Below are 27,113 nucleotides of genomic sequence, written 5' to 3' on the forward strand. Positions count from 1 at the left end.
CCTAGCAAAACGCCCTCCATGACCATTAAAGTACTCTCTTTCAGTCATCCTCCCAGCCGCATCCATCGTCATCCACCTCGACCTTGGTGCCAAGAGCCTCCCTGCCTTGGCGAATCATCTCCTTGAGCCTCTGGTTGAAATCATTAATCCTCGCATCGGTGTCATGTTCATCTTTGATTCGTCTGGCTGCCAACTTCTTGGCTTCCACGTCGAGCCGAGGGCTCGCGCGGATGGAGTCCACCCCGAATTCCTTGAGTTTACCGCGAGGTGATGCTGCTGAGGCACTGCTATTGGAGCGGCGATGCGAGCGTATAGGTGGGCTCATTAAAGATTGTGCCGGTGACGGAATGGCACTCTGACGCCGGGCCGAGACGGTCGTCTTCGCGAACGGGTTCGGGCTCGAGCCGGCAGACTGCATTGGAAGTGGGATTCGGCTCGGCGAGGGCCCGGTCAAGGTCCTCGGCGGCTCCGGAGACCTCACACTAGCGAAGCTTGCTGGTTCCTGATATGACAGTGGTGCGGTGTCCGGAGCATTGCATTCGTGGCTAGCCGTAGATTGGCGGCGGTTGTGGATCGGGATCGAGCTGAGACGAGGCTTGGGAACACTAATCCTCCGGCCTGTGACTAGGGAAGGGCGCATGTTGCGGGATGCTGGTCGCATCGATGCCCTCGAAACTGGCCTATTGCCTGGCGCTGACTCGTCCACCACAACCCAGTTTCGCAACTCATCATGATTCCAAGCACTCGTCTGTCGGCGTTTTACGGCGGGTCGCGAAGGTGTGGCCTCGACCTCGACCCTAACCTCGGGTTCGGGGTTCAGGGCTTGGTCTGGCTCCCGGGCATACGATGTGAAGAGGGGCTGAGGGAAACCTCCGGGCGGCGTGGTATCTCCAACGGGGGTATCCAAGTTTTGGGGACTTTGCTGTTGTCTCCATTCGTATTTTTCGTTGAACTTCTCGGATGGTTCTAGCTGGGGCGCAGACAAAGCTGATGTAGCAGCTGAAGAGGGACGGATGCTCTGGCCATCAATGGTATAAGCCTTGCCACCCCCAGCAGAGAAGCCAATGAAGGCCCCAGCCTTGCAGAATTCCCAGACTTTGCCCACGACCCCACCAATAGTGTTGAACGCAAAGCGACTCCAGCCGCCGGCGACTGGATGGCTAGGCTGGACCAGTACAGTCGGCTGGCCTGGAATAGGCGATTCCATCTCTTCGTGTGGTCGTTTTGATCCCAAGGCTCTTCGATAATCGCCGTCTGAGTACATGCTCTCATCCAAGTTACCGTTGTCGTAAGGCGTGTTGACGCCGGCACCAGGTGTCTCGAGCTGGCCAGCCAGCGTGTATCGGGCTTCTCGGATCGGTAAAGGTGTCTCGTGTTTAGGGAGTTCGCTCGAGCTGTCTAGATTCATGTTGCCATCGTTCCATTCATTCAACGGAGTAGCTTCGCGGGAGGCATTGTTGCGCCGTTTCCTTTTTGCCTGAGCTGAAGGTGTATTTGCTTCGGCGTGGTAGCTATTTGCTCTGGCGAAACAGTAGGAAGAACCGGCGGAGGGGGAAGTGGGTGGTCGGAAGACGCCAGGGTGAACTCCGGCGGGTTGTGCGTCAAAGTAGGTACCGGGCATTCGGTACTGGGATGTGAAGGCCATGGTGCAGGTCGGTACAGGCGTCGGAGGCCAGGACGACGGAACAGGGGATCTCGAAGGGCTCACGGGTGAGGCAGGGTAAGGAGTTGCGGGAACCACGGCAAGGGGTCGGGCGGAAGCGGTGACTGTTGTGGTGTTTGTGTGGTGATTCACAATGTCGCAAAGCCTAAACGAAAGCTCATGATCGATCCGGAAGCTAAATCCCAGGCCTGAGTCTCGGGTGTCGGGTGGTGTGCAGAAGACGAGTCGTGGTGCGCTGGCTCGTTGGTTGTTCGTCGTGCAACAGGCCGTGCGATGGCTGGCAGCAGGCGAGCGCTGTCAGATGGGGGAAGGAAGCGCTCGAAGATGAAGCGAAGAAGGATTCCCGTGTTGACAATGCGCGCGTGCTTACTCGGCCTATGCGTTGATGTGTCGGCAGGCAGCTGTGGTCGGGTTGGAGAAGAGCGGCGCGGTCAAGTTGTTTTTTGGGGGGGTCCCTGGGGCGAAATAGGTTGGGTGACCTGGAAAGTAGCAAGGAACAGCTATGGGCAACCAACAAGCTCGGTCCTGGCGTTGGGGAGAGCTTCGAGTGCCGGCAACAGCCGTTGATGATGAGTGTCTTGATTGGATGTCGAGCGTGTGTCGGTTGGTTGGTCTAGACCCTGAGAAAAAGTGACGGCGCTCAGGGTGACGTCGAGTTTGTCATGCGCTTCTTTGGAAGAACGCAAGGGAAAGGAAGGTATCAAGGGAATAGGTAGGTACCGAAAGTCTGGAGATGTGCTGTATAAGGTAGGAATGGTTAGCCTGTACTTGTAGGTACGGATACTCCGTATCGGAATAAAAACCAACGTCGATCGATGCAGATGGTAAAAAGAAAAGAAGACGCGATGAAGGGAAGGCACACCGACAGCACAATAATTGTACGGAGTACGGAGTATCGGCCTGAATGTATGCGTATCCGCCGCCAGTCCCTGAATCAAACGTCGACACTAAAACTCAGACGAGGCGAAGAGGGATGGGAGGTTGGCAAGGAAGGATGTTGGGCAAGGGGGCTTATGGAGGTGCACCCGTTTTTTCTTTCTTGATACAGTGAGCCTAACAGTATAGCTGCATATCGTGTCATCTTGTTCCGTTCGCTTTGCCTTTCCGCACCACCCGGTGATGCACGTCTGTCAGTGTCAAGCTGACATTAAAATTAATATTTCTCAGGGTCTCGCGACGGCTCCTTCAAGGTTCCCTGCACTGTACCTTTCCCCCGGAAAATCCCAGGGGAGGGAAAAAGCCAGCCTCTTTTTTTTTTTTTTTTTTGGTTAAGCGAAAGGACTTGTAGCTGTCTCAAAGAAGGAAGGCGCCATCGGTTGCTGGGGTGGTTGATCATCTGGAGGTCCAAGCGCGTGGCTCAGCAAGAATGTAAACAGAGGGGCAGCACAACGGGGCGGTGACCCAGGGCCTGCCGTCGGTATCGGGAAGTACTCACACCCGGGAACCTCACGCGTGACGCGCATACTCCCTAATTCATATTGATAAAATCATCATCGTTGGCCTAGCTTTTCTCTAAGATCTAGGTATTATCTATCATATGCTACATGCAACACCATGTAATGCAAGCAACTTGTGCCAGGACCCGTAACTCGATTTTCCCTCCGCGATTTCAGAGTCTGACCTTCGCAACGTAATGGCGTCTAGGTTCAGGGTGGCCAACACCGCTGGCAGGTTTCACAGTCCCACGTATCTGTACTCAAGTACGGAACCACTGTGCATAGCGCTCATCAATCATCTATTCGGCGCGTGCATCATTTGCGCTCGTAGTAATCATCTTGCTGCTGTCGCCGGTCTTCCTGGACGCCGCCTTCGATACCATCCTCGCCGTGGACGTGCTGCTGGGTGCCCCAGAAATGTTCGCGCTCCTTGAGCAGAGCGTCCGCCCATTCCTTGGTCTCGGGTAATGTGAACTTGGTCGCGACGTATGCGAATTCGCCCAAGTCAAGCTTGCCCTGGCCGCGCTTCTCATACTCCATCATCTGGAGAAGCAGCTCCATCTTGTCCAGATCGTGTACGTAGTGGCTGTTGAGGGTCTGGGAGTCCTCGTACTCTTGCCAGATCTCGCGAATCTCGGCACCTGGGATACCGCCGTAGACACTGCCAAGAAGGTTCTTGGTAATAAAGTCCATCGTCTCCGCCTCACGTCTGTTCTTCTCGGGCTTCGCCACGCCATCGACGGGTGTGATGTCTCCAACCAGAGACTCGGCCATGTCGTGTATCAGGCACATCTTCATGCATCGCGCGAGATCGAGACGGGGCGCAAGGGCAGGCGGGGCGAGCATTGATAAAAGGGACATGCGGTACATGTGGTCAGCGATGGATTCTCCTCTGTCAAGGCCCTTGCGTTAGCGAACATCGACATCTGTATACCTTGCGATGATTTGCGACGTGGGGTACCAACCTCGCGATGCCAAAACGGCGCCAACCCTCCCGCTTGGTTGTCTTGAGGCGCTCAATCAGATGGAAGTAAGGGAGCGGTGAGCCGGCGTCCGCAGGTCCTGCAGTGCCTGGAGAGATTTCAAGAGCCTTCTCGACGGTCCATGTTCCTTCAACTTTGGGGGTTTCGACGTGACCCAAATCTACGCAAAGGGTCAGCAAAGGATGGCAAGAGGACAGCCGCGTAGGCCCAGTGAACCTACTCTTGATGTCCACCTCGCCATTGGTGCTGGAGGCACTTTTGTTGCTGTGGGGAGCTGCGGAAGACATGATTGTGAAATCGCTCGGAGATGTGAAAGGAGCTCTATTGTATGTCTGTTCTCGTTTCGCGGAGGACGATTGCGACAGAATAGCTTTCTCGTGGAGCGGGGCAAAACACGCAGAGTGCAGGGAGAGAGTTGGTGGACGAAGCAAGGCAATTATCGCGGGGTCCGTTGCTGGCGCTAAAGTGACGGACTGAGCCCAATGCAAGATGACTGGTACTGGCGTGAAAGGACAAGAAGCGAAGAGAGACCGAAGGAACAGGTCTGACTGATATCAGGAAATGGAATGCAAAAGTTGGGAAAGCGCAACGGAGGGAAACAGAGAAAAAAACAGATGGCTAAAGCGCAGAAAGGGGCCTCTCCGTTCCTGCCTGAGTTTGCTTGTCTTTCGTCTTCCAAGGAAGGGACATCCCAGCTTTGATGTCACCACCGTCACAGGCAGCTAGCTACCTACCTACCTTACCTTACTTGTAGGTACGACTGCAAGCAACCGGCCGCCGCCTGCCTTATCCTTACCGGCTCTTTCGCACTCACAACCTGACAGACGGCAGGCGGCCCCGACCGAAATGGAAAGGAGCCAATCCGTCCACCTGCCCTTCCATGGAGCCCGGCCCCACCCACATTCTGCAACCATTCAGCGGCCCGCCATTTGCGATCCTTCCTTGACTGGCTTCCCATCTCAAGTTTCCAGAAAGACAAACATAAATGATGCACGACATCTTAAATATGCGCAAAACCAATGCTTCGGCATCATGCTTTACCCTGGTCGAATGCTAGCCATGCACTTCGTGTGGGCGACCGTCACTGTTATTCAAGCTGTACTGGATTACCTGTTTCTCCCAAGCTACTCAAACTACAAATTCACCTACAGAACATAGTCCGGAATATCAATCGTACTGTTTGCTTCCAATGCATCCTTGATTGCTTGGCAAACAATCAGTGCACCAAGACCTGCCTGCGGCGAGCAGCTAGCTGACTCTTTGCCATGGATTACACGACAGAAATGCGCAAGCTGCAGCTCAAACGGAATCCCATCTTCTACCGCCAGCTTCTCTCTCGCCATCTCCGAATGCCACGACTTATTCGTGCCCTTGTATGACCATATCGACAAGTCAGGTACGCTGAGTGATCCCTCGGAGCCAAATATCTGGTAAAAGTTCTGTCCCGTCTTGGGGATAAGAGGGTTCTCGCCTGTTCCCGCCTCAAAGTTGTAGGGTGATGGCACGTTGTCTGAGATAAGGAATGTCCCGACAACGCCTGATTTGAATCGAATCGTGAGCGCCGCACCTTCTTCGGCTTCATGACCTCTCTGCGAAGTCGTCTTTTCCGCATGGACTCTTGTAATCGGCCCGAAGAGATGATGAAGCAGGTCGATTTCGTGGATTGCATTGATCAAGACAACTCCTCCATCTTTTCCCTGCCTCCATTCGGTGGGAGCCTCGAAGTAATCGCCCGGCTTGTAGGTGGTCCAGAGTCCGTTAATGGCTATGATCTTGCCTAGAGCTCCCGAATCGAGTACCTTTTTTGTACTGATGATGTAGGGATTGAACCGTCGATGATGGCCCACGAGTGTCTTGACCTCAGTGGTTTGGAGATGACTCAGTAGCTCGGTGCCACTCGGGATATCAGAGCTGATGGGCTTTTCGACGAGCACATGGACGCCTCCCGAGGAAAGCTGTTTCGAAACGGCGACGTGCGTGTGGTTTGGGGTGCAAACGATTGCAGCTTGAGGCACATGTTCCGATTGCAAAAGGTCGCTGACTGATGTGAAGTGTGCTACATTCAACTCAGCTGCTAGTTGAGCCCCAGCGGGCGCGGGATCGACCACTGCAACAAGCTCTGCATCGGGGCTCTGAACGACTGTCCTAGCATGTCTCGGACCAATCAGACCGGTGCCGATAATGGCAAAAGAGATTATGCCTTGGTGGCTCGTCATGTTTGGACAACTGGTGATTGCTAAGGACTTCGAATATCCTACTCGCAAGTATGAAATGCGCACGATGCGAAGTCAAGTGGGCAAGGACGGAAACTTGGGTAGTGCTTCGAGTCAGAATTCACTCAATGACCGGACGCAGGAGCCTTGCTCCACCCTAATTGTACGCTGAAATGGAGCAAACCTCAGTCTCTATATATCAGAGTCCGCGACATTGAATATCCGGCTTGACACAAGAGCGGAACTGCGTTTACCCTGCGTCGGATATAAGTCCAGCTGAATTTCCAACTCCTGGCATACGGCAAAGATATCATGCGTGTGCGCCGAGAATGATTTCAGGCGTGCGGACAGGTGCTGGTACGAAAATCAGCTGGGCCCCATCCCCCGCATAGCGGACCTAAGCGTGGGATGGCTGAACCCCGCATTCCCTGGCCCATCGCGGGGGAGGACTTATGACAAGGCCGAAATCGGTCGTGACTCGTGATGAAGACCCAATTACCTGCTTCGATTCATCTACCAAATGCTCTACCTGAATTCGTCACGACGGAAGTCGGCGGCTTCAATAACTTCGGACACCAACGCCGCATCCCCTTTTGGCCCCTCACATTTACCCAGCGCCGTTTTGGCAAGTTATATTCACAAATGGCTGATTCCCGTGTTAGAGGGCAAGAATAGATAGACATGATGGATGTTGTGGCTCTTTCCAGCTCAATATGTTAAGAATGAATAGTTTTAGTTTTTTAGTTTCAGGATGAAAATCTCACAAGACGTGATACTACGAATAGGGAAGTCAAAATCAAAGCGACTACCGAGAAGAGTCTGGCAAGAATAGAAGGGAAGCATGTTTCAATCGCGGGCCGTGAAAATCTTACGAGTATCAAGACAAGCACCAGAGCCTTTAACGAGGTAAGCAGCATTTGAACCAACTGTGGGCGGAGAAGTTACTTAAGATGCGGGGTCAACGGGAAGCGCTCCAACGGGGAGAGATCACCCGGCCTGGGTCCTGTCATGAGATCAACACTAAAATTTCCATCAGTGCCCGTCATGACCGAATGCTTTGTGACTCGAGTGACATGGTAGTGCTGTCAATGATACACTTCCTTGGGCCTTGTACGCATCGCGCGTCCCAGGATGCGCCCATACTTTCTCTCTCCCAAAGTCCTCTGATCTCCTCGAACGGTTCGGCTCGATAACATCCGAAGTTGTTAGGCAAGGTTTAGATTTGCTGGCTTCTCAGTTCCAGCTCGTGGACGACATATTAAGGGACAAAGTTTAGGCCGATGCCTTCGAATGACATTGCCAAGCTTGGAAAGCTTACTCTGTTATCGAGAGTAAATTAGACTGTACATACAATTGGAGTCCCCCTCGCTAGTGCTCACAGTACTTCAATACTACCCCATCCCTCCATTTACCTCGTCCCGGAGGAACCAAACCAGAAAAGTAGTGTACCCCAGGGCGAGGGATGACGCACCCAACTGAAAGCACCAACCAATGTGAGGGGGAATTGTGGATCTTTGGGAGGCTCGCGCCTTGTTTACAACACAAATGGACAAGGGGTTCACTCTTCCGATGGGATGAAGGATTGCCGTAACCTGTTGCTCGGGCTTTTAAGATGCACTCGTCGCATGTCGCATTCGAAAGAGGGGCGAGCAGAGCGCCGAGGGAGAGCGGTATAAGAGGATGGCTATAATCTCCTGGAAACATGCCCATCTTCTCAGTCGATTGTTGTCCGAAGATTCCACTGGCTCAAAGCTCCGAACCCTCTTCTCGATATGCGGCGCATTGCTGCTCTACTTGTGGCATCGCTGCTACCACTTGCCGTCATCGCCGACTCAGACAAGGGAGATGACCAAAGCCCCAAGTTCTACAACTCAGCTCGCCATGCAGCCGCGGACCCTCACGTCTTTTACGACTCTGAAAAGGGCCAGTACTATGCGTATTCCACCGAGGGGGCTGATGAAGGATACCACTTTGCAATTTACATTAGCCCTGACCTTTCGACATGGAGCAAACATCCTGGAGGCGTCTTAAAAGCTTGTTACGATGATCAGATGAAACAGATTTGATGGTGGTCAAGCTTGCTGGGCCCGAGATTGGTACTGGGCCCCTGAAACCTACTACAACGAGAAAACCGGATGGTACTTTTTCATTTTCGCTGGTCGTTTACGGGAAGACCTTGCCAAAGACCATTTTCGATATTCCAAATTCGAAGAGCCTTCCAAGCTAGGAATCGCCGTCTCCCGCTCGCCTACAGGGCCTTTCAACGAGATTCGATCAGAGCCAATCGGCTACTACCCCTATGATCCGAATTATCACGACATTAACCTGGTCATGGATGATCAGCAAATGCTGCCGCCAGAAAGTCTGGCCAAAGGTGAAGCTGCGCCAAAGGGCACATACATACCTACCATAGATCCCAACATTTTCTTCGATAATGACGGCCGGATTTACTTGTACACCTCACGCAATGCCTACCGAAATTGGAATTGGGACAGTACTCTGGGCAAATATGTCGAAGAATCCAACATCATTGTGGTTGAGCTGGACCGGAAATGGTGGGATGACCCGTTTGCACGAACCATGCCTGAGATTGCGTCTTCTCAAATAAACCTAAACGCGAACAATGCTCCCGAATTGCCGTCGAACATCACCTCCTACAACGGCACTGGCGAGATTGGAGATCCTCCCCGCAAAGACGGTTGGAAGACAGTTATCTCCTACGGCGCTGATCCACAAGATTGGGAGAATTACCACGTGGATGATTATGTCAAGTTCAATGGCACGAAGAAGAACCGCCGCTGGTCGGAAGGTAGCACGGTTATCACACGAAACGGCAGTGACGACAAGTCGGTTTATATGCTGACGTATAGCGCGAACAACTACGAAGCTTCCAATTACGGTGTTGGGTTTGCAACGGCAGAATCACCGCTAGGGCCGTTCAAGAAATCGTCTAAGAACCCTGTTCTTTCCCAAAAACCCGACGGAGAGTTCCCTATCTACTCAACTGGCCACGGAAGTATCGTGGCATCACCTCCTCCAGACATCAGAATCAATTTTGGCGCGCAAGATGTCACCAGGAAAAGTTTGGATGGTACAGAGCTTTTCTATGTGCATCATGCACGTAATGACACAACGAGGGACCGCTCTATCTTCACCACACGCATGAGCCTCAATGATTCGGCAATCTTCATTGGCTCTGACGATGCAATTAGCATGAGTCTAACACCGCTTGACCAAGCCCTCCCCAAAGACACATACCCGATCAGCTTCCAAGTTAGTTGCTCCAGAGACCGAAGCCCCGGTGCCCGGTTTGACGTTCGCGTCATGTCAAAAGCTGGGGCCTCATTTGATCTTATGGAGGGAACAAACAGAGTAGTTTCTCTTCCTGGTGCCGTTCAGGCAACCTCCATTAAACCCTCAAGACAGCGAGATGGTGGGTACGTTCTAAACTTCAACACCACGTCAGTGAGGGAGCTGGCATATCAACGACTGAGTGTCGACGGTAACTGGGCGACAGTTGAAAGCAAGGAGATCAGATGCAAAACAACGCAGCGTCGTTTTCTGAAGCAGTCATGAAAAGCAACATCATGCATGAATCGAAAGATGAAGAACGCAAAGCAGCATTCATCGAGGAGGAGGCCTGAGGCCTCCGTAACTTCGAGCTAGTATTTGATCGTCAAATTTCGAAGCACCTTACAGCCGTTCAAAAATGGCGAAGGCAATCAGAGAGATTATTGGCATAATTTTCCAAAGATAATGACGATTGATTTGCTTTTGCTCTTCGCCCTTGAAACATGTAAAACCTCATGCAATCTCAATGACTAAGACATATCTGATAAGGTACCTGATATTGTGAGTGACGTCTCTAGGTGCGGGTCGAAATCCATACTCCCAATGCGTACTGGGGGAGGCACTCCTTGCTGAAACGGTTTGTCCCGAATTTTTATAAACTGAGTAACTATAGGATTCAAGATAAATACTCTCAGTCATTTGATGCATTGCGATATCGGGAAGAACGGGCGGGAGCAGTGTCTGGTGTCTCGTCAATCGTCATAACCCAAGTGAGGGCTCATGATGGATCTGTGATTTGAAGAAATCGCGTCAAATCTCTCTCAACAAACAATCTGAGATCCTCAGACAGACTTGTTCCTTTTTTACCAATCTTTGGGCACAGCATCAATGTACAGGCTGACAGGCCCCTGGCTGGTGCAGACCGTAGAGCCCAAAGGACCCGCGTGGCAGTACGTGGGGACATCTCTGTAGCCAGAGGCGCCGCTTCTGAACTCCAAGTCAGTGGATGATATAGAAGAAGATGAAATGAACCAGGGAAACTTACGCAACACCCCAGCGATGATAAATGCGAACACCCCAGGTGTCATAGACCCCCTTTACAAGGGCAAAGCTGTATTTGCTACTGCCGCAAGCATATTTTTCTCCAAGAAGAACCTCCCCGGTAAGCCCGCAATAGAGATTATCGGCATCATGAGCGGTGATGTGAAGGCCGACGCTGTCTACCGCTCCATCGGGCTGGTGTCGGGTAGAGAAGTCGAGGATCAAGACATCCTCCACCGGAGGGAAACCAGCCTGGGGAGCCGGGGTAGCCACAGCGACTGACGCGAGAGCGATGAGCGTAAGAGTTGCGAAGCGCATTGTGTCCTAGCTCCGTGTTAGTAGCTTACGCCCTAAGTAATGTCGTTTGAACTAGGATTACACCTACAGAGCTTCGAATAAATTGTGGGAAGTTGCGGAAGTAGTGAATGACAATAGTGTGATGTTTAGGATGAGTTGAGTGACGGGGAAATCAAGTCATTAAATATTCCCTCCGAACACTTCATCAGCCTAGTCGTGGATCATTATGCTCTTAAAAGGGAGACATCACAAGGGTAGAGACCCTCAACTGCAGTGACCGAATCTGCGATCAAAGACATGCAAATGCGGGCCTCGTTTTACGAGATGTTACATTCCGAACCTCCTCGTAGCCACAAGCACGCATCACAAGACCAGTGATAGTGAATCTGCACACCAAGGGAGAACGCAGGAAGCGGACTTCCATTGTGATGTGCCGCCTCGTATTGGGGCTTCCGCCACACTTCACAAATCTGTTAATAGTATGAGCACTCCGGAACACCCGAAATATTCAGGATCCTATGTGAGACGAGCCAAACAGAAGACGCGTGAAGGCTTGTCATAGCTAAGCGACGCTGACGACCCGTAGCTACAATTTCAGATCTCAAACCCCAAGGTACTAGACTCCAAGTCTCTCTAGCTGTTACGGTGTTTTACGCAACCACGCCATGTCATATTTGTAAACATCAGGTCACAAAAGAAAGTAGTCGAAACAAAATTTCAAGCTTCCACATCTCCATGAGATGGATTATCGAAGATCGGGTAACGAAGCATTGCGAATACGAGCCCTATCCCCGGTTCTGGACTTACCTAGTCTGGTTGCATCAACTGGGCCACAAACTGCTGTTGCTTACTCAGGACCACCTCAACGAAATGCAGCTTCGATAAATCTGGCAAGGCAGAGTCACACTAACTGAAAAATGAGCATATACACGCTACGTAACATCGTTGGTGATGACTAGGAATGCTTCAAATCGAGGATCTTGCAGGTAAGACAAATAAGTCATCGTACACGACTGCTTGGCTTGCGACAATCACTGGATGATGTAACCGAGCGAATCCTTTCAGATCATGCCACGCTTTGCTCACGCCTATCAATCATGCAGATACACGAAACATTTCAGGCCATTGCATTCATCGTGTATTTATCTCTAAGGCTGGTTCAATTAACATGATAGTTCCTAATTAGGGAACACATCCGAATTTATGGCCCTAGCCAAAGAGAAAAGCTGGGTTTTCAGTCTCCAATTTTGAGTATATATTCCCGAGAGTAGTTATACTTTTGATGCGTCAAGTAAAATAAGCAGCTAGCTTCAGATTTGAAGCCCGGCAATACTCTTAGAGAAATGGACCATACTTGGAGAGCGTTAATTCCGATAAACCTTGAACGAAACCTATCTCTGTGATTCTTCACCAATATCTTTCCGAAGTTGCTCCCTCATTTCTCATTCGCAAATGAAATGGCCTAGGACGCTAGTCTGCGAATAGGATTGAATTGTCTCTGGTTGTAGCGAGATACCATCATCATTACATAGACCTGATCAAGTTGCTGTTCTGATCTCGGAGCAATGCGTATTGTTCACGACCTTTCATTGCACATGGAGATGCTTTTGCTGCTTATGGCAGCAACCCACTGTGGATGTTGCTGTTGTGAACGTGCGGAGGGCGAATGGGGGCGTAGCTTATCGGACAGGCACAACACAGACTTGAACATAGCCCTCACGGGAAGGGACTAAAGTCGCACATGGCACACAACATCGAGATTGGCGGAAGATGAGTTCCATGTCGGGCACACTTGCCGCTTTTTACGCCTTATCGGACCTGGCTGGCCTGCGGGGCCCGGGTTCTCCTGCCCACCTAGCTAGGTCTGCTCCGGCCCACTTTACTGAGGTATCCCAAAGGGATTGAAAGTGAACGACCACAACGCTGTTTCCGACAATTAAGGTAGTCCAACATCGGCTTCTCTTGCGCTTGTTGATTCACGCCCAAAACTGATAGGCGAATTCCGGCTGCAATCTAACAAGATCGCAAAGCTGTTTCGTAGGATATTTGCCCATATTTCACCTAAAGTATGGGTGAATTCAGATACTGACCTGCGACTCTGACATAGCCCCTTGTGTGGGCATTTGACTCGGCTTTACTTAACAAAATAGAAAACATGGCTATGAAGATCCAGATATCACCTCAATAATGTGTACAGAGAAACAGTATATAATAGCTCGACGTTCCCAGTCGAACTTATTTCCTTTCACCTCATCCAAATCGGTCAGACTAGATCAGCCTCCAAGCCAGCCCGAACTTCTCAATACTGGCGTGTATCCCAAGCCTAGCTTATACTATCAATCATGGACGACAAAGGTGCTACACTCGACATGTCTCTGTTCTTTGGAACAGAGGAGCAGAAACGACAGTTTTGCAACGAGCTACTTCGGTTGCTCAAGTCGCGAGGCGGCGTCAAGATACAAAATCACGGTATACCAGCAGAGGACATACACAAACTATTTGATATGGTAGGCTCGAAGTAATATGGAGTAGATGACATGAAGGCTGACCGTCACAATAGAGTCGAAAATTCTTTGCTTTGCCCCATGAGGAAAAGATGAAAGCCAAGCACCCGCCTCAAGCCAATCCGAACAGAGGATATAGCTTTGTTGGTCAAGAGAATGTTGCAAATATCAGTGGCTACGAGAAGGGCTTAGGGCCAGGCAAGACTCGCGATATAAAGGTAATCCATACTGCCAGACAGGAGACGCCATATGCTCAATTGACTAACATAGTTGCTAAGGAGACTCTGGACATGGGCAGCGCACATACCCATTCAAATCAATCAAACAAATAAGTCAAATAAACAGTTAAATATAGGAATTTCAGTGAGTTAAATAATTAAATATTGTGAGGCCCTATATTTAATATATTTAATTAAATATAAGATCGCGCGGAAAAAGGAAAATCCGGGGCCGGGCTAATTAAAAATCAATGTTCCCGACCACGCCCCATAGAAGTTCGTAATTAGGAATATAAATACCTACGGCGGGATTCGAACCTACGACTCCTTACTTACGATTATAAGTTCGGTATTATACTACTTAACTAAATAGATTATTAGTAATTATTATAAAAAAAAAAAAAGCCTAAGTAGTATAGAGCGCTAGATTTAGCATCCTACTATATCTAAAAATCTAAAAAACCTATACTAGTTAACTAGTGCCCCCTTTTCTTAATATTAATAAAACTAACGAAGTTACGCACTACTACTTTTAACCCTTTATAACTATTATAATTATTATCGAAATTAATTAAATTATATATTAATCGATTCGCTATATCGTAATTAATTAATTAGTAATAAGTCGTACGATTTTTAGTACGTAGTAGCTACTTCGGATTACCTCGTAGCTATAGACCCTAACTAACGCTAGCCTCGTATTATTAACTAACCTCGAGAATCGTAATAACCTCCTTACCCTTTTAAAAGCAATTTAGAAAGGGAGGACTTTTATTAATAACGATTTAATATTATAAAAGGGCGCAAGGCTAAGGAAGTCGTAGATCCGCTTAGAGGGGGTCTTTACTTAAGAGATCTATAATAAAAATAGTCAAGGCAAAGTCTTCTAGTTTTATTATTATTACGACGAAATAGGCATTATTACTTACTTTAAAATAGTAGCTACGAGCTTAGCGACGACTTACTTAAGGTTAAAATACTAAGTAATAGATCTAAGCTCTAGCGAGTTATTATATTTATTAGAATCCTTAGAGTACGACTCTGCGCTAAAAAGACGGAAACTTATCTCTAGTACTATTATAAAGGGCTAGGTAACGAGAATTAAGGAATTAGCAATTGGGTATATTATTAATAATAATAGCCCATTCATAACTTTCTAAGATCCTTACCTCCGGGCCCTCCTCTATTAATTAGATTATAGTATTACTAACGAACTCTTATTATTATATAGAAGTATAAGAAAAGAGCTAAATAAGATCTTCGCTAAAAAGAAAGATATAATTAGGGTAGAGATCCGGAGGTTAATAATAAAAGTCTACTTATTATTCGATTTATAGACCTCGCTAACGCGGAATACTATTATCGCCGTCTTTACTTACTTTCTAAACTATACTAAGCAATAGACATAATACTTTATTACTCTACGACGATAGTATAGTACTTACGATAGGGCTAATATTACCTAGACTATAAAGTCTATAATAGATAACTAGGAATTAGGCAATTAAGTCGGGGCAATTATTTATAACAATGCCTTAAATAACGACACTTACCTAGGTTACTTATATCCTATATTATCTTATACCTATACTTAAGAAGATATTCTTAACTAGAGGATTAGGTACTATAGTTATATCCTTAACCTCGTTAGTAAGGCCTTTTTATTTAGTAATAATAAAGAGGTATTCGAATAAGAATTAGATATATTAATTAACACTAAATAACTTTAAAAAGATCTTAACCTTTAGCGCACAAGGGGCCCTATTAATAAGCTTTAGAACGTTGTTAAATTTATTTACTCGTTACCTTAACGATATAAAGCCTTCCTTAAGGTTAGTAATAAGACCGACGAGAACGATATATTTACTCTTTTCGAAGAGTCGTCGCAAGAGCTTATATTAACGCTTAATAATAACATAAAATAGAATTCGATATACTTTATAATATAGCGCTCTTTATAAAAAAGAAAGTAGATCTATACCTTCTTAATAACTAGTCGAGCTTATAGGGATCTAAAGTAACGGATCCTTATTAAGGACGTTCTTAATAATAACGACTAATAGCTACTAGCCGAGCTAAAGGCGGTACTTAAGCCACTTTACCTCTAGATAATAAGATACTAGGGCTAGGGTAAAAGAGACGGTTATAGCTATTTATAAAAAGTAATAGTAGGTCTTAAGTATCTTATTAACCGTCTCGAGGAGTAAAAGAGGTTATATAATAAACCTTTTAAAAAAGAGATAGATCTTACGGCTTTTTAAATCGTAGCGTCGTAATCGTAGTTAATATAAGTAATGCTACCTCGTTAGTAATTAGCTCGTCGTTAATTTATATCCTAACCTCTTTCTTAACCTCTAACCTTAAGTAGTATCCCTTATTATATTTAGTCTAAGTATATACCTAGAGAGCGGGCGGAGCTACTTCTTAGTAGTGATTTTAACTCGCGAGGATACTTTTAACTATTAGTTATTAATACTTAATAGGTCCTTAATAAGTATTATACTAAGTTAAGTAACTCTCCGCTCTATGCCATAGTAATTATTCTTTACCCTAAGTAAGGATTAAGATAGCTAAAGAAGAGGTAGGATACGCCCGAGCAGAGCTACTAGCTATTCGATACGAAAAAGGGGCTCTACGATTACTAATAAAGATAGTATATAAACGAGATAGTAAGTCCTCCTCCTCCTCGTTATCTAAGTTCTCCTCCTTTACTACGATAGTTATAAGCTATTTTTATTACCCTTAAGATTCTAAAGAATATTATAAAAGACTTATAATACTAATAATAGTTAATATCTCGAATAATAGAGGTAGTAATTAACTACGCGCCTAAGCTTAATTAATATTATTTATAAATTATCCCTTAGCTAGTCCTTAACCTAATCTAATAGTAAATTAACTATTAACTAACCTATTTAACGTTAAGTAAGCTTGCGCTTAATATCTTTATAATCCTTACGATAGTAATAGACTATAAAAGGGCATTTAGCCTCGCGAAGTTAACTTTAACCTTATAGCGATTATTAATAAGATCCTCTATACTAAAGGAGGTCTAATGTCTTAAGAACTAGCTTCGCAGTAGTACTATAGAAATAAGAGGTTAATTTTTTAATTAGAAGAGCTAATCGAGGTTAAGTCTATAAGTTAGTACTATAAGGACTTTTATAATAGCTTTATTTAATTCCCGATTAGGAAATTAGTTTAATTAATTAATTATTTATTAAATAAGTCAAACAATCAAATATAGCGCGAGAAATCAATTAAATAATTAAATATAAACCTCATATTTAATTTGTTTGTTTAGGTATAAGCGCTAGATATAGGTAGTTCGCACGACGATCTTATAGACAATCTTTAGGTACCTAAAGAGAGCCTTCCTAGATTCCGAAAGTTTATAGAATACTTCTATAAAAAGGCGTATAAAACCGAATTATATCTTCTATCCGCTCTTGCGATTGCTCTCGGTGTTTCGGAAGACTACCTTAGGGCACTTTATAATCGTGCGGAGAACGAGTTTCGTCTTTTTTATTATCTAGCGATTCCCGCTATAGAGCTTATGGACAGTATAGCGACGCGCATTACCGAGTATACCGACTTTAGAACGATTACTATACTATTTTAAGACTCCGTAAGAGGTCTTTAAGTAGAGGACCAGAACGAACCTAGCGTATTCTAGAGCGTAGAATCCTTAGTACTTACTAATATTATCCTTAATATTAGTAACTCTTTTTAATGCCTAACTAATAACACATTCCGTGCTACTTGCTATCGTATTACGTATCTACCGGTAATTAAAGCTAGCGATAATATTAAGATCCCCGAACGATACTCTATTGCGTATTTCGTTAAGCCGAATCGCCTTATATCCCTGCTTCTTATTAAGGAGTTTGTTACCGAAGCTACCCCATGCTATTATAATAATATTACTTCATAAGAGTAGAATAATAGGAGAATTACGAAGCTATTTAGCTAGCTTATATCGTAGCGATAGTTATTTAGACGATTATAGGCTCTGCTTAGGAAACAGAGCAAAGCTACCGAGATCTTAAGGATGCGGCCCTCTCGTGTATATAGAGCTAGTTTAACCCAATCTAGCAATAGCTTCGGGGTTACTTTCTACTTTAGCCTAGACCCTACGGGAGAGTTATAAACAATCTGGCCTATATCCTCTTGTTCTATATAACTACTATATAATTAAGATTATTAAAATCTCATAGGTAAAGTAGCTAAACGTTAGTCCCGATTTTATACGAAATAAGAAAATATTTATAATGGTCTACGATCGTCTCTCGTATTTTATTGATTAATCTTATTATCTTAACTAGCAGTGCAATTGCGATTAGGGTAGTAACTAACGAAAAGCATCGTACTTATTACTAGTCGCTCCCGCGGAAGCTTACTAATATTACGTATCTTACGGACTTATTAGCTAGTGATATAAGGTATAAAATAGATAACCTAATGCCCCGGAATCCATGCTGGCCGTGTGTGCCCTATAAACGCTAGAGGATATTAATAAATTAATATTTCCTTATTACCGTTCTAACCTTTACTATTTACTTTCTAACGAACAGCCGCTCGCGGTTTATCCTCTAGAGGTCGATGGTATAACTTAGTTTATATAATATTAATCGCATTATATATACGTCGAGATCTAAGAGCGTATATTTTTTTAAAGGATATAAGATATATAGGAAACGTTACCTAAAATGTAACTAGACTATACTAAGGTATAAACGATATTATATCTTAGGCTTAAAGTGCGATTTCAAAGCGGTCCTTTGCTAGGTTTTAGTAAACGGTTTAAATAACTTAAGTACGGCGGTTCCTCTTATAAACGAAGCTACGCAGTATTCTCGGCGTTACCTATATTTTAATAAGTCTAAGGGCTATTATAATCTTAACATAGATATTATAAAGCTGACTAGGAAGGAGAATAGATAATTTAAAAAAGGTAATAAGTATTTCTCTCGTTACGAGCTTACCTTCTACTATTAACGAAGCCATTTCTAAAATCGAGAACGAGGCTAAATTAGTAGAATCTAAGAAGGAAATAGAGATTACCATTAGTCCTTTTAATATGTTTTACGGAGTATATTAAGTTCTAGACGGAGAGTCTGAAGTCGGTCTGGGTACGAAGATAAGCATCCTAGTAGTAAAGGAACGCGCTATTAACAAATGCGATAACCTATCTTTTTTAGAAGGCACCGTCTCACTATCGAACCTGGGTAAGTCTATGCGAGCCACTAATTTCGTAACGGCCGATGTCGCTAGAAGCTGCGATCTTATTCTAAATAATCTTACCGTGTCTAACGCTCTTAACGAGCTTCTCTCGAGCTCTCTAGAAGTCCTTTAATGGGGGGACTTGTTCACCTAGAATGCCGAAGTGAACCATTCTCCCCTTCCGGGCTACTCCATTAACGAAGTTTTATATTCCAACCATGGACCACACACTATCCTAGACGATTAGACAATTAGTAAAACGATTAACTAGTAAATAACGGAAACTCGAGGGTTCAGCAGGGTACGGCCTAGTATCTTTCTAGAGCTAAACAATGATCTAGTTACGGATGCTCCGATACTTTTAAAACACTTTTATAATAAAGTTATAAACTAAATAGGCTCGCTACCGATCAACGAGAAGTCTACATAGAGGATTTTGAATTTTCCTTCTACTATCATCACACTTAGCTAGCTTACTATTTTTAAACTACCTAGTCACGGTATTCGACACGCTAACTTATCGAACCTTTACGCCCTCATCGCGGTATCCGCATTCTATCTTTCACTCAATTCAAAGAGCTTCCTAGAGATAGAGAAGCCCGAAGGGTACTAAAAACGTCTATCTAAGAGGATATATAATTATACTAAGTTCTACCTAAAGCTTAGCTTAGAGGAGGAGTCTGCCGCCCCAAAGAAAGCTAAGTATAAAGAATAACTAATAGCCGCCGCAGCTATTCTTACAACCGCCGTAAGTATTCTCTATTTATTCGATCTTCTACTAACTCCGTTTAGTTATTATCTAGTAACGAACAAGATATATATCGATATCTTATAGAAATAGAGAGGCTAATCCGTACTCGCGGGTTGCGAAAGTCAAAGCTATTACGTCGAGCACGACTATTACATAACATTTACGCCTAGATAAGGATAGTCTCGGAAAGTACTAAAACTTTCCACGATAAAGCGCCAGTACTCGATCTAATTAACATTAACGATAGTTAGGTCACTACTTAAGACTATGTTCCTGCGCTCGATCAGTCTTAAGCTAGAATAGCGTCGTTCAGGCCAGCTATTTTAAGTGCAGAGTAACTAAGAAAGGTTTACCCAGAAATTACCCTAGATAACTTCCTCCACTTAGAACCACTCCAGCTTCATCCTAACACCACTTTCTATAATATTATCAATAATAACATAACGGATACTAATAAAGACATACATTTAGCAACTTCAATACAGGATCAGGAAGACATATATATATAGATATACGGAGTGCCTAAAACCTAGCTAAGACTTATGTCCCAGATTACACGACTAGCTAATATTATGGACCAACTTGCGCTAAATAAAAGCCAACCTAACGCCATCAAGATGGTAGCACTATAACTAAAGGCGTCCTATTTAGAAGAAGCTATATATACCTTTAAAGTAAGATACCACGGATAGTACTAGCAAGATTTAAATACCGAGAAGCCTTATGTACATATGGTGCGGGCATTATGCCCGGCCTTAATAATTTTTTTTTATCGCAGAATCCGGAACATTAATCCTATACTACTTTAAGAAAGTGTCGATAAGGTAATAGAGGCGTTAGAAGGATTTAATAATGCTTTAAGTCGAAATGAGTTACTCGGGCTAAGCACAGCTTAGCCAGCTTTTATTATTAGTGCGGAAGTAACGAAACTAGAGAGGAGGGCGTAGTTTAGCTCTTAGCTAAACAGAGCCTATACTAAGTTAGGATAGAAAGGCTATTATGTATTGAGTAAAGTTTTATATAAGGTTTAGAGGTACTAGGATGCGGATATAAAGACGTTACGGAGCTTAACGTAGATAGACGTTTGTAGGGTGAACCGTCGCTGGCCGCTATTATATTAAACTAATGTAATAAATCGGCGACTATGGATACATTGCCTAGAAAGAGAAAAATAGATACAATAAAATTACTCACGGCCTAGCTAACGTAACGGCAATCCTTAAGAAATGTGCGAATAATCGAATAGTATTATATCAAATTAGGGTTATTTATTTAATAGTCTACTACGGATCTACCTTATCAATATACATAAGTAACATATAGCATCCTCGTAAATCATAATCTAGATTCCCTTCACGTACAGCTCACTAACGTTCCTATTAAGGTTATTATCGTCGAGCTTCTTAGCGCTAGTATCGCCTCCGGTTAACTCGAATACTTTACGATAAGATACGTTAGCAGGTATAACTATAAGCAAGCTATAAAGGGAGAATTTTAAAGTCTAAGTAAAATGAAAATATAAGAAAAGTTTGACTTATAATTAACGGGTGTGGTTGCGAATTAGCGAGCCAGAGTCCTTTTCTAGAACAAGTAGTCTAGCTCTGCGAATGTATAGTTCTTCGTCTTAGGGAGGAAGAAGAAGATCAGTATAGCCTAAAGGTAGCAAAGTCCGAAGTAGAATAAGCCAGTCTTCGCACCCTAGTTCTAAGAGTTACTACTAGAGTTAAGCATACGAGGGTTAAGCTACTATATAACAATTTAGCCCACGACGTAGATAGCGCGTCCGAGAACGATAGTCTAAGCACGCATACGACTAGAGGACATTTCGCCCACAATAGTATATATTATCGGGCCTAACAATAGTTTAAACGTCAGGTTAACAATGATCATAACGACAGCCATAGCTAGAGTAACATTAGTCTTCCCTAGAATGAAGCCTAGGATACTAATAACGAGCATAAGGAGACCGATAATTAAGGAACCCTAGAAGAAGAAGACGCGACGCCCGACTTTGCTTATTAGGGAAATGGTAATAGTAGTGCCCATAATATTACCTAACTGGATACCTATACTAAAGTCAAATGCTCGGACTTCTAGCATACTAGCTAATTATAAAAAGATAGTAGCGTAGGCGCAGATAGCCTGGCTATTAAAAATCTAAATAAGCTAGGCTATGGCTACGATACCTATGCGGCGCAAGTTAGTTCTATAGAAACAGTCATAGTAACTAGCGCTAGCTAACTCGATCTTTTCTATTTCGTTAGTATATCTTATAAGAGCTAATATTTAAGCCATAGTCTGCTTAGTATAAAAGTTCTTACGTACAAAACGGCGTAGCGACTTCTCGGCTTCTTCAATACGACCACGGCGAACGAGGTACTATAAGCTTTCCGGGGCAAAAAAGCTAATAGTAAATAGAGGCACCACCCAAACCTATTAGAGAGCGTAAGGGATCTTCTATACTAAGTCTCCCTAAAGTCCTAGGGAACTACGGAGAATACCGGTAGTAAGGAAAGAGCCACATCCCTAATATATAGAAACCCATGCGGTGAGGTATCCTCGCATAGTAGTAGGGCAAATCTCGGTAGCGTATATAGTAGTCAGGGTCTAAAAGATGCCCTAGGGAATGCTACACAAGATGTTAGTAGCGAAAAGCATTTAGACATTAACTACGAAGAATAGTAAAAAGATTGTCCCGCCCATAAGTGCCATAGCACCCATATAGACTCGTCGGGAGCCATAGCGAGACTAAAGCCAGCCGTTCAGAAGCAGTCCGATAATACTTCCCAAATTGTTACCATTGCCAATAGCAGCCTGCTATAATGTCAGGATATGTTACTTACTATTAGCATCTAGCCAACCGAACCTCCTCAAATACGCCTTTTGTCTAAAGAAGTTATTAACGAGACTAACGTCCATGCCCTCCATAATCAGGGCCATACTTAGGAGCATGCTATAAATAGTAGCTAGTAGATATCGTGATATGAGCTCCTTGCGGGGCAGCCTCGTCTCTTTTTCGCTAGCGGCCGCGGCAGCTTAGATTAGAGTAATATCGGGAGTATATGTGCCGTATTCTATATAATCGACGGACCCGGACCGGGCCTTAGCTAAAGTCTTAGGCAGTCCCTTTTCGTTATCGGCCATCTTAACACTCTACTTATCTATGCTAAGGATTTGTGTAAAGATAATAGCGGGAGGTAATATTAGTAAGCAAGGTAGGAAGCTTGCTAGGAAATAGAGGAGCGGAACACGGGGAAGATAAGCACTTACGTATTTATAGGTATAAATACTATTATCCGGACTAGCTCCCCTAGTTACTAAGATACTAAGGAGCGTCCTCTAACTACCTATCCCCAATACTAAGGTTATTCGCGCAAGTTCAACCCCGAGTCTAGATTACGTAAACTTAATTTCCCCATACGGTCCCCATGGGGTTTATTACTATCTCTTTGGGGAATGCGTAAACGAAGCGGGGAAAGAGCATAATATCCTAGGGTATCTTTCGACCGAGGCTATAAAAAAATAGCTAGAGGAGGAGCTCCCTTAAGCTAGTAGATTAGGTGCCTCATTAATTCAGAAGAATTAGCTAGGATCTTAACCTCTCGTTCTAGTCTATCTTTAATACGGTATAGTACAGCTTGCGCGTATTTAGACGAACTACTATATACTTATATACTACAACCTAAAAGCTAATTATATAATAGCGCCCGTGTCTCGCCTATATATAATAGCTTAATAAAAGGATTAGAGTATAGACGTTATAATTTACGAAAAGCGATTTAAGTATCGTACTGTCCTGAGCGACGTCTTTATATAGGGAACCTTAAATCCTAGGTCGGTAGTACTCTTTATACATAAGCTCTGCTACAAATAGTAAGGGTACATACCCAAAGTCATTTAATATCAGTTCGTCTTAAGATTCAGCGAATCCAACTCTATTTTCTCTCTATCGGGCCTACCCAGCGCACTGCCCAGGTTATCTTAGCTTCTTAGCTCCCTTAGCTCCCAAGCCGCTTGCGCCGCAGCTACAATTTCATATCGGACTCACTCACTTAATATAGATTAGCCCACGTCTATCGCTACCTAATAGTCCGGTATTGTTATAGAAACACCCGAAGGAGTTGTATATTTAATAAAGTAGCGACATATTCTATATATAGCGTCTTTAATTAAGCCTATACTAGGTCGGTTAGATACGAAGTAGAATTAAAGTTAATATTACGTAACAAAGGGCGGGTATAGCAGACTACAAGAGGCACTCTACCAAAACACTTTTTTTATATATCAAAGCAAAAATCGTATTTTATAATTACCCTACTACTTAGGATAGGGTCTAAACTAATATAATAACTTATAAATAAGGGTTATAGAGATTTATAACTTAAGAGATATTCTAATTTCGTAATATATTAGACCGTATAATAGTATATAAAATTACGTAATATTATACCCCAATATAAAAGTTTTTCTTCTTTTTATAACTTTATTATAAAAATAACTACTACTTTTTACCTTTTTATAAATAAAAATTACTCTTTATTTAAGTTATTAAATTAATAGCTCGCTTATAAATATTATAATATAAATTTATAATAATTGCTAATCTTTATATAAAACGTTACTAAACTAATCGACTTTATAATACTTCTTTATAAAACTATTCTAAAACGACTAATTAATAATAATACTTATATAAGCTTTACCCTTTTTATATAATAAGAACGTATAAATATATAAGCCTCGATATTAATAAAATCTCTTTTTATAAGCTTAAAAGAGCGGGAACGAAGTATTTAATAAATAAAAAAAGAGCTAAAATAATTATTAATAATTAATATCTTTATTATATTATATAATATATCCTTTTTTAAGAACGAACTTAACGGTTTCTAAGTAACGACTTATATTAATATCTAAGTTATTAAGAAGTTTATTAAAAAGGTTTAGTTTAATCGCTTCTCGACGTTTACTTTATATTAAGATATAATACGATCTATTATTTTATATTTTAAAATAAACTAATAAATTCTTTTAATAAAGTAAATAGTATTTTTAATTAATATAAAGAATTTTTATAATATTTTAAAGTATTATAAAATAGCATATAAAGCTATAAGTTTAGAGAGATTCTTTTTTAAAGCTACGATCTTATATAAAAAAATAATTACTAATTTTTTATTATTTTTTAAATTAAAATTAAGTTGTTAGTTATTAAACCTTAGTTATTAAAAAAGAGAAAAGGTTATATAAAGCTAATTATAACTAAAACCTTAAATAAAACGACGTATAAAAATGTTCTAAAAACATAGCTTTTAATAAGTATTAATATTAAACTAATAATAAAAATTAAAGAGGAATTATTAGTTAAATAAGAAAAGAAGATCGTTAAGAAGGAGGTAAAAGTTAAAAAAAAGGTTAAAAAGGATAAAAACGATAAGAAAGACGAGATTATAGTAGTTTAATAAAAAAATAAAGTTTACGATAATAAATAACTTAGTATACTATAAAAATAAAAACGAGCATTCTTATTAATAAATAGTTTAAAATAAATTTTAATTATATTTATAATTCCGTTTTATCCTTGGTATTGCTCGTAATTACGAAACTATTTAATATTTTAAAATTAATTCTAAAGTCTTTTAATCTCTATTTAACCTATATAATACCGCCCTATAGTTTACTAAATAAAATAACTTCTAATTAGAGCTTATTACGTATATATTACTTTAAACAAATATGAAGATATTAATATACTTTAAAATAAGGATAATTAGCCTTACTAAACTTCGTATTTTTAATTAATATAGTTAGGGAGCCCTTAATAATTAAAGTATAAATTTATAAAATAGCTTAAAAAAAATATGCGTCTAGATTATTACTATTCTAAATAGCGTTTAATAGTTATTAAACTTAGTTTTAGTTAATTAGCTATATAAAGTCTTATATAGTTAGTAATATAAGTTAATAGTATAGTTACTATAACTAACTAAAAATAATATAAAGGCGACCTTTTTAATAACGAATTTAATAAGAGTTCTAAATTTATATAAAGTTAATAAAATTAAAACGAATTAGTAGTATATACGTAAATAGAAGTATAATCTAGTTAGAAAGTATATTTATATAAAATAGCCCTTAGAACTTAAGTAGTTAGAAGTATTCTTATAAACATAAGTATATTTATATATATTAAGATATATATTACTTATTTACTAATATACTAATTTATTTTAATAAAGACGATTTTATTAACTCTTACTTAATCTTAACGTTATAGATACTTTTACTAAATATTTAGTAATTATGGAATATAATTAGACTTTTTATTATTAAATAGTATTATAAAAAGTAGTAATAAATACTAAATATAAGAACGGTTTCTTTTCCTTAGTCTAAACGAACTTATAATAATATAAATCCTTATTATTAAATAATAATAAGATATTATATAAGTATATTCCGGGATATATAAGTAAAAACCCCTATATAAAACTATATAATAAACCATAAATAAGTATTAATACTAGTATAAATTTTAAATCTAAATAATAAAAGCTTATTATACGTATTTAAAAACTAAATATAATTTAGTTTAGGAGTTATAAACCTTTTATAACGGTACCTTATCTTACTTAACTAATTTTAAACTTATTATAAAAAGGTTTTATAATATATAAAGTATAGTTTTCTTAGCTAATAATATAAGCTTATTAATAAACTTATATATAAGAATACTCTCTACCGTACCCTTTAGTATAATAAGTAACTTTTAATATATTAAAAAAGAACTTTTCTAATCGTTATTATATAATTACGAGCTATTTTAGTATTTATCGTTATTAAAGCTAATTTTATTAACGAAGTATTAATAATCCTATAGCCGTAATTATAAATCCTTTAGACTAGAGTTAAAAAAGGATATTTTTATTATTTAAGTATTATTAAAAGAATAATTCTTAAATACGAATTAATAGATCCTTAGAAAAAACCGTACGCTCTTTTTATTATAAGTCCTATTTCGTAAGTTAACGTTTAAAAGTTCGCTTTATAATTCTAATATTAGAAACTATAAAGATATATATAATAATTATATTATAAGTCTAATTACCCTCTAACTTTATAATAATTATCGTTCGATATAATAAAAGATTAATACGTAATCGTACTATTCTAAGAAAGTAATAATATATAAAATAAGAAACTAAGAAAGAAATTTTAAGTAAGGGGTAAATATTTATATATAATTATAATAGTATATAGGGGTATCTTTTTATTTATAAAGTCTTATAAGTATATATATAAAAATATAGATACTTACGGGGATCTATAACGCTAAAAAGGATAGAAAAATATATAACGATAATATATAATAAATAAAAGTTCTATAATTTTATTAGAAATGTTAAACTTTAGGGGGAGCTTTTATACAGTTAGTTACGGCCTCTTATAGGCTAAACTAAGTATATATACTCTAGTTTATAATTAATAAGTAC

At 41.7% G+C, this 27,113-nt stretch overlaps 5 protein-coding genes across 5 annotated transcripts; 1 reads left to right on the forward strand and 4 right to left on the reverse strand.

Moving 5' to 3' along the window:
• Positions 1-40: 40 nt before the first annotated feature.
• CLUP02_18350 (uncharacterized protein) lies at positions 41-5,081 on the reverse strand (the record flags this gene model as incomplete). The annotated part of the gene is made up of 12 exons (XM_049297252.1): positions 41-1,767; positions 1,815-2,064; positions 2,179-2,401; positions 2,535-2,610; positions 2,946-3,131; positions 3,208-3,327; positions 3,368-3,398; positions 3,466-4,002; positions 4,061-4,242; positions 4,303-4,626; positions 4,695-4,777; positions 4,897-5,081. 12 exons carry the CDS (start codon positions 5,079-5,081, stop codon positions 41-43), a joined length of 3,924 nt encoding a protein of 1,307 aa, XP_049138476.1.
• A 146-nt stretch (positions 5,082-5,227) lies between these two features.
• CLUP02_18351 (uncharacterized protein) lies at positions 5,228-6,298 on the reverse strand (the record flags this gene model as incomplete). The annotated part of the gene is made up of 1 exon (XM_049297253.1): positions 5,228-6,298. One exon carries the CDS (start codon positions 6,296-6,298, stop codon positions 5,228-5,230), a length of 1,071 nt encoding a protein of 356 aa, XP_049138477.1.
• Positions 6,299-7,245: 947 nt separating this feature from the next.
• On the forward strand, positions 7,246-9,939 carry CLUP02_18352 (beta-xylosidase; the record flags this gene model as incomplete). Its single annotated transcript, XM_049297254.1, has 5 exons — positions 7,246-7,295; positions 7,376-7,541; positions 8,014-8,332; positions 8,388-9,760; positions 9,820-9,939. 5 exons carry the CDS (start codon positions 7,246-7,248, stop codon positions 9,937-9,939), a joined length of 2,028 nt encoding a protein of 675 aa, XP_049138478.1.
• Positions 9,940-10,449: 510 nt separating this feature from the next.
• On the reverse strand, positions 10,450-11,348 carry CLUP02_18353 (uncharacterized protein; the record flags this gene model as incomplete). The annotated part of the gene is made up of 3 exons (XM_049297255.1): positions 10,450-10,573; positions 10,632-10,951; positions 11,319-11,348. The coding sequence occupies 3 exons, from the start codon at positions 11,346-11,348 to the stop codon at positions 10,450-10,452; spliced, it is 474 nt and encodes a 157-aa protein (XP_049138479.1).
• A 10,891-nt stretch (positions 11,349-22,239) lies between these two features.
• Positions 22,240-22,560, reverse strand: CLUP02_18354 (maltose permease MAL61; the record flags this gene model as incomplete). Its single annotated transcript, XM_049297256.1, has 3 exons — positions 22,240-22,249; positions 22,370-22,434; positions 22,534-22,560. 3 exons carry the CDS (start codon positions 22,558-22,560, stop codon positions 22,240-22,242), a joined length of 102 nt encoding a protein of 33 aa, XP_049138480.1.
• Positions 22,561-27,113: the final 4,553 nt, after the last annotated feature.

This window comes from Colletotrichum lupini, chromosome 10 (assembly GCF_023278565.1).
Source record: "Colletotrichum lupini chromosome 10, complete sequence".
Lineage (NCBI taxonomy): Eukaryota > Fungi > Ascomycota > Sordariomycetes > Glomerellales > Glomerellaceae > Colletotrichum > Colletotrichum lupini.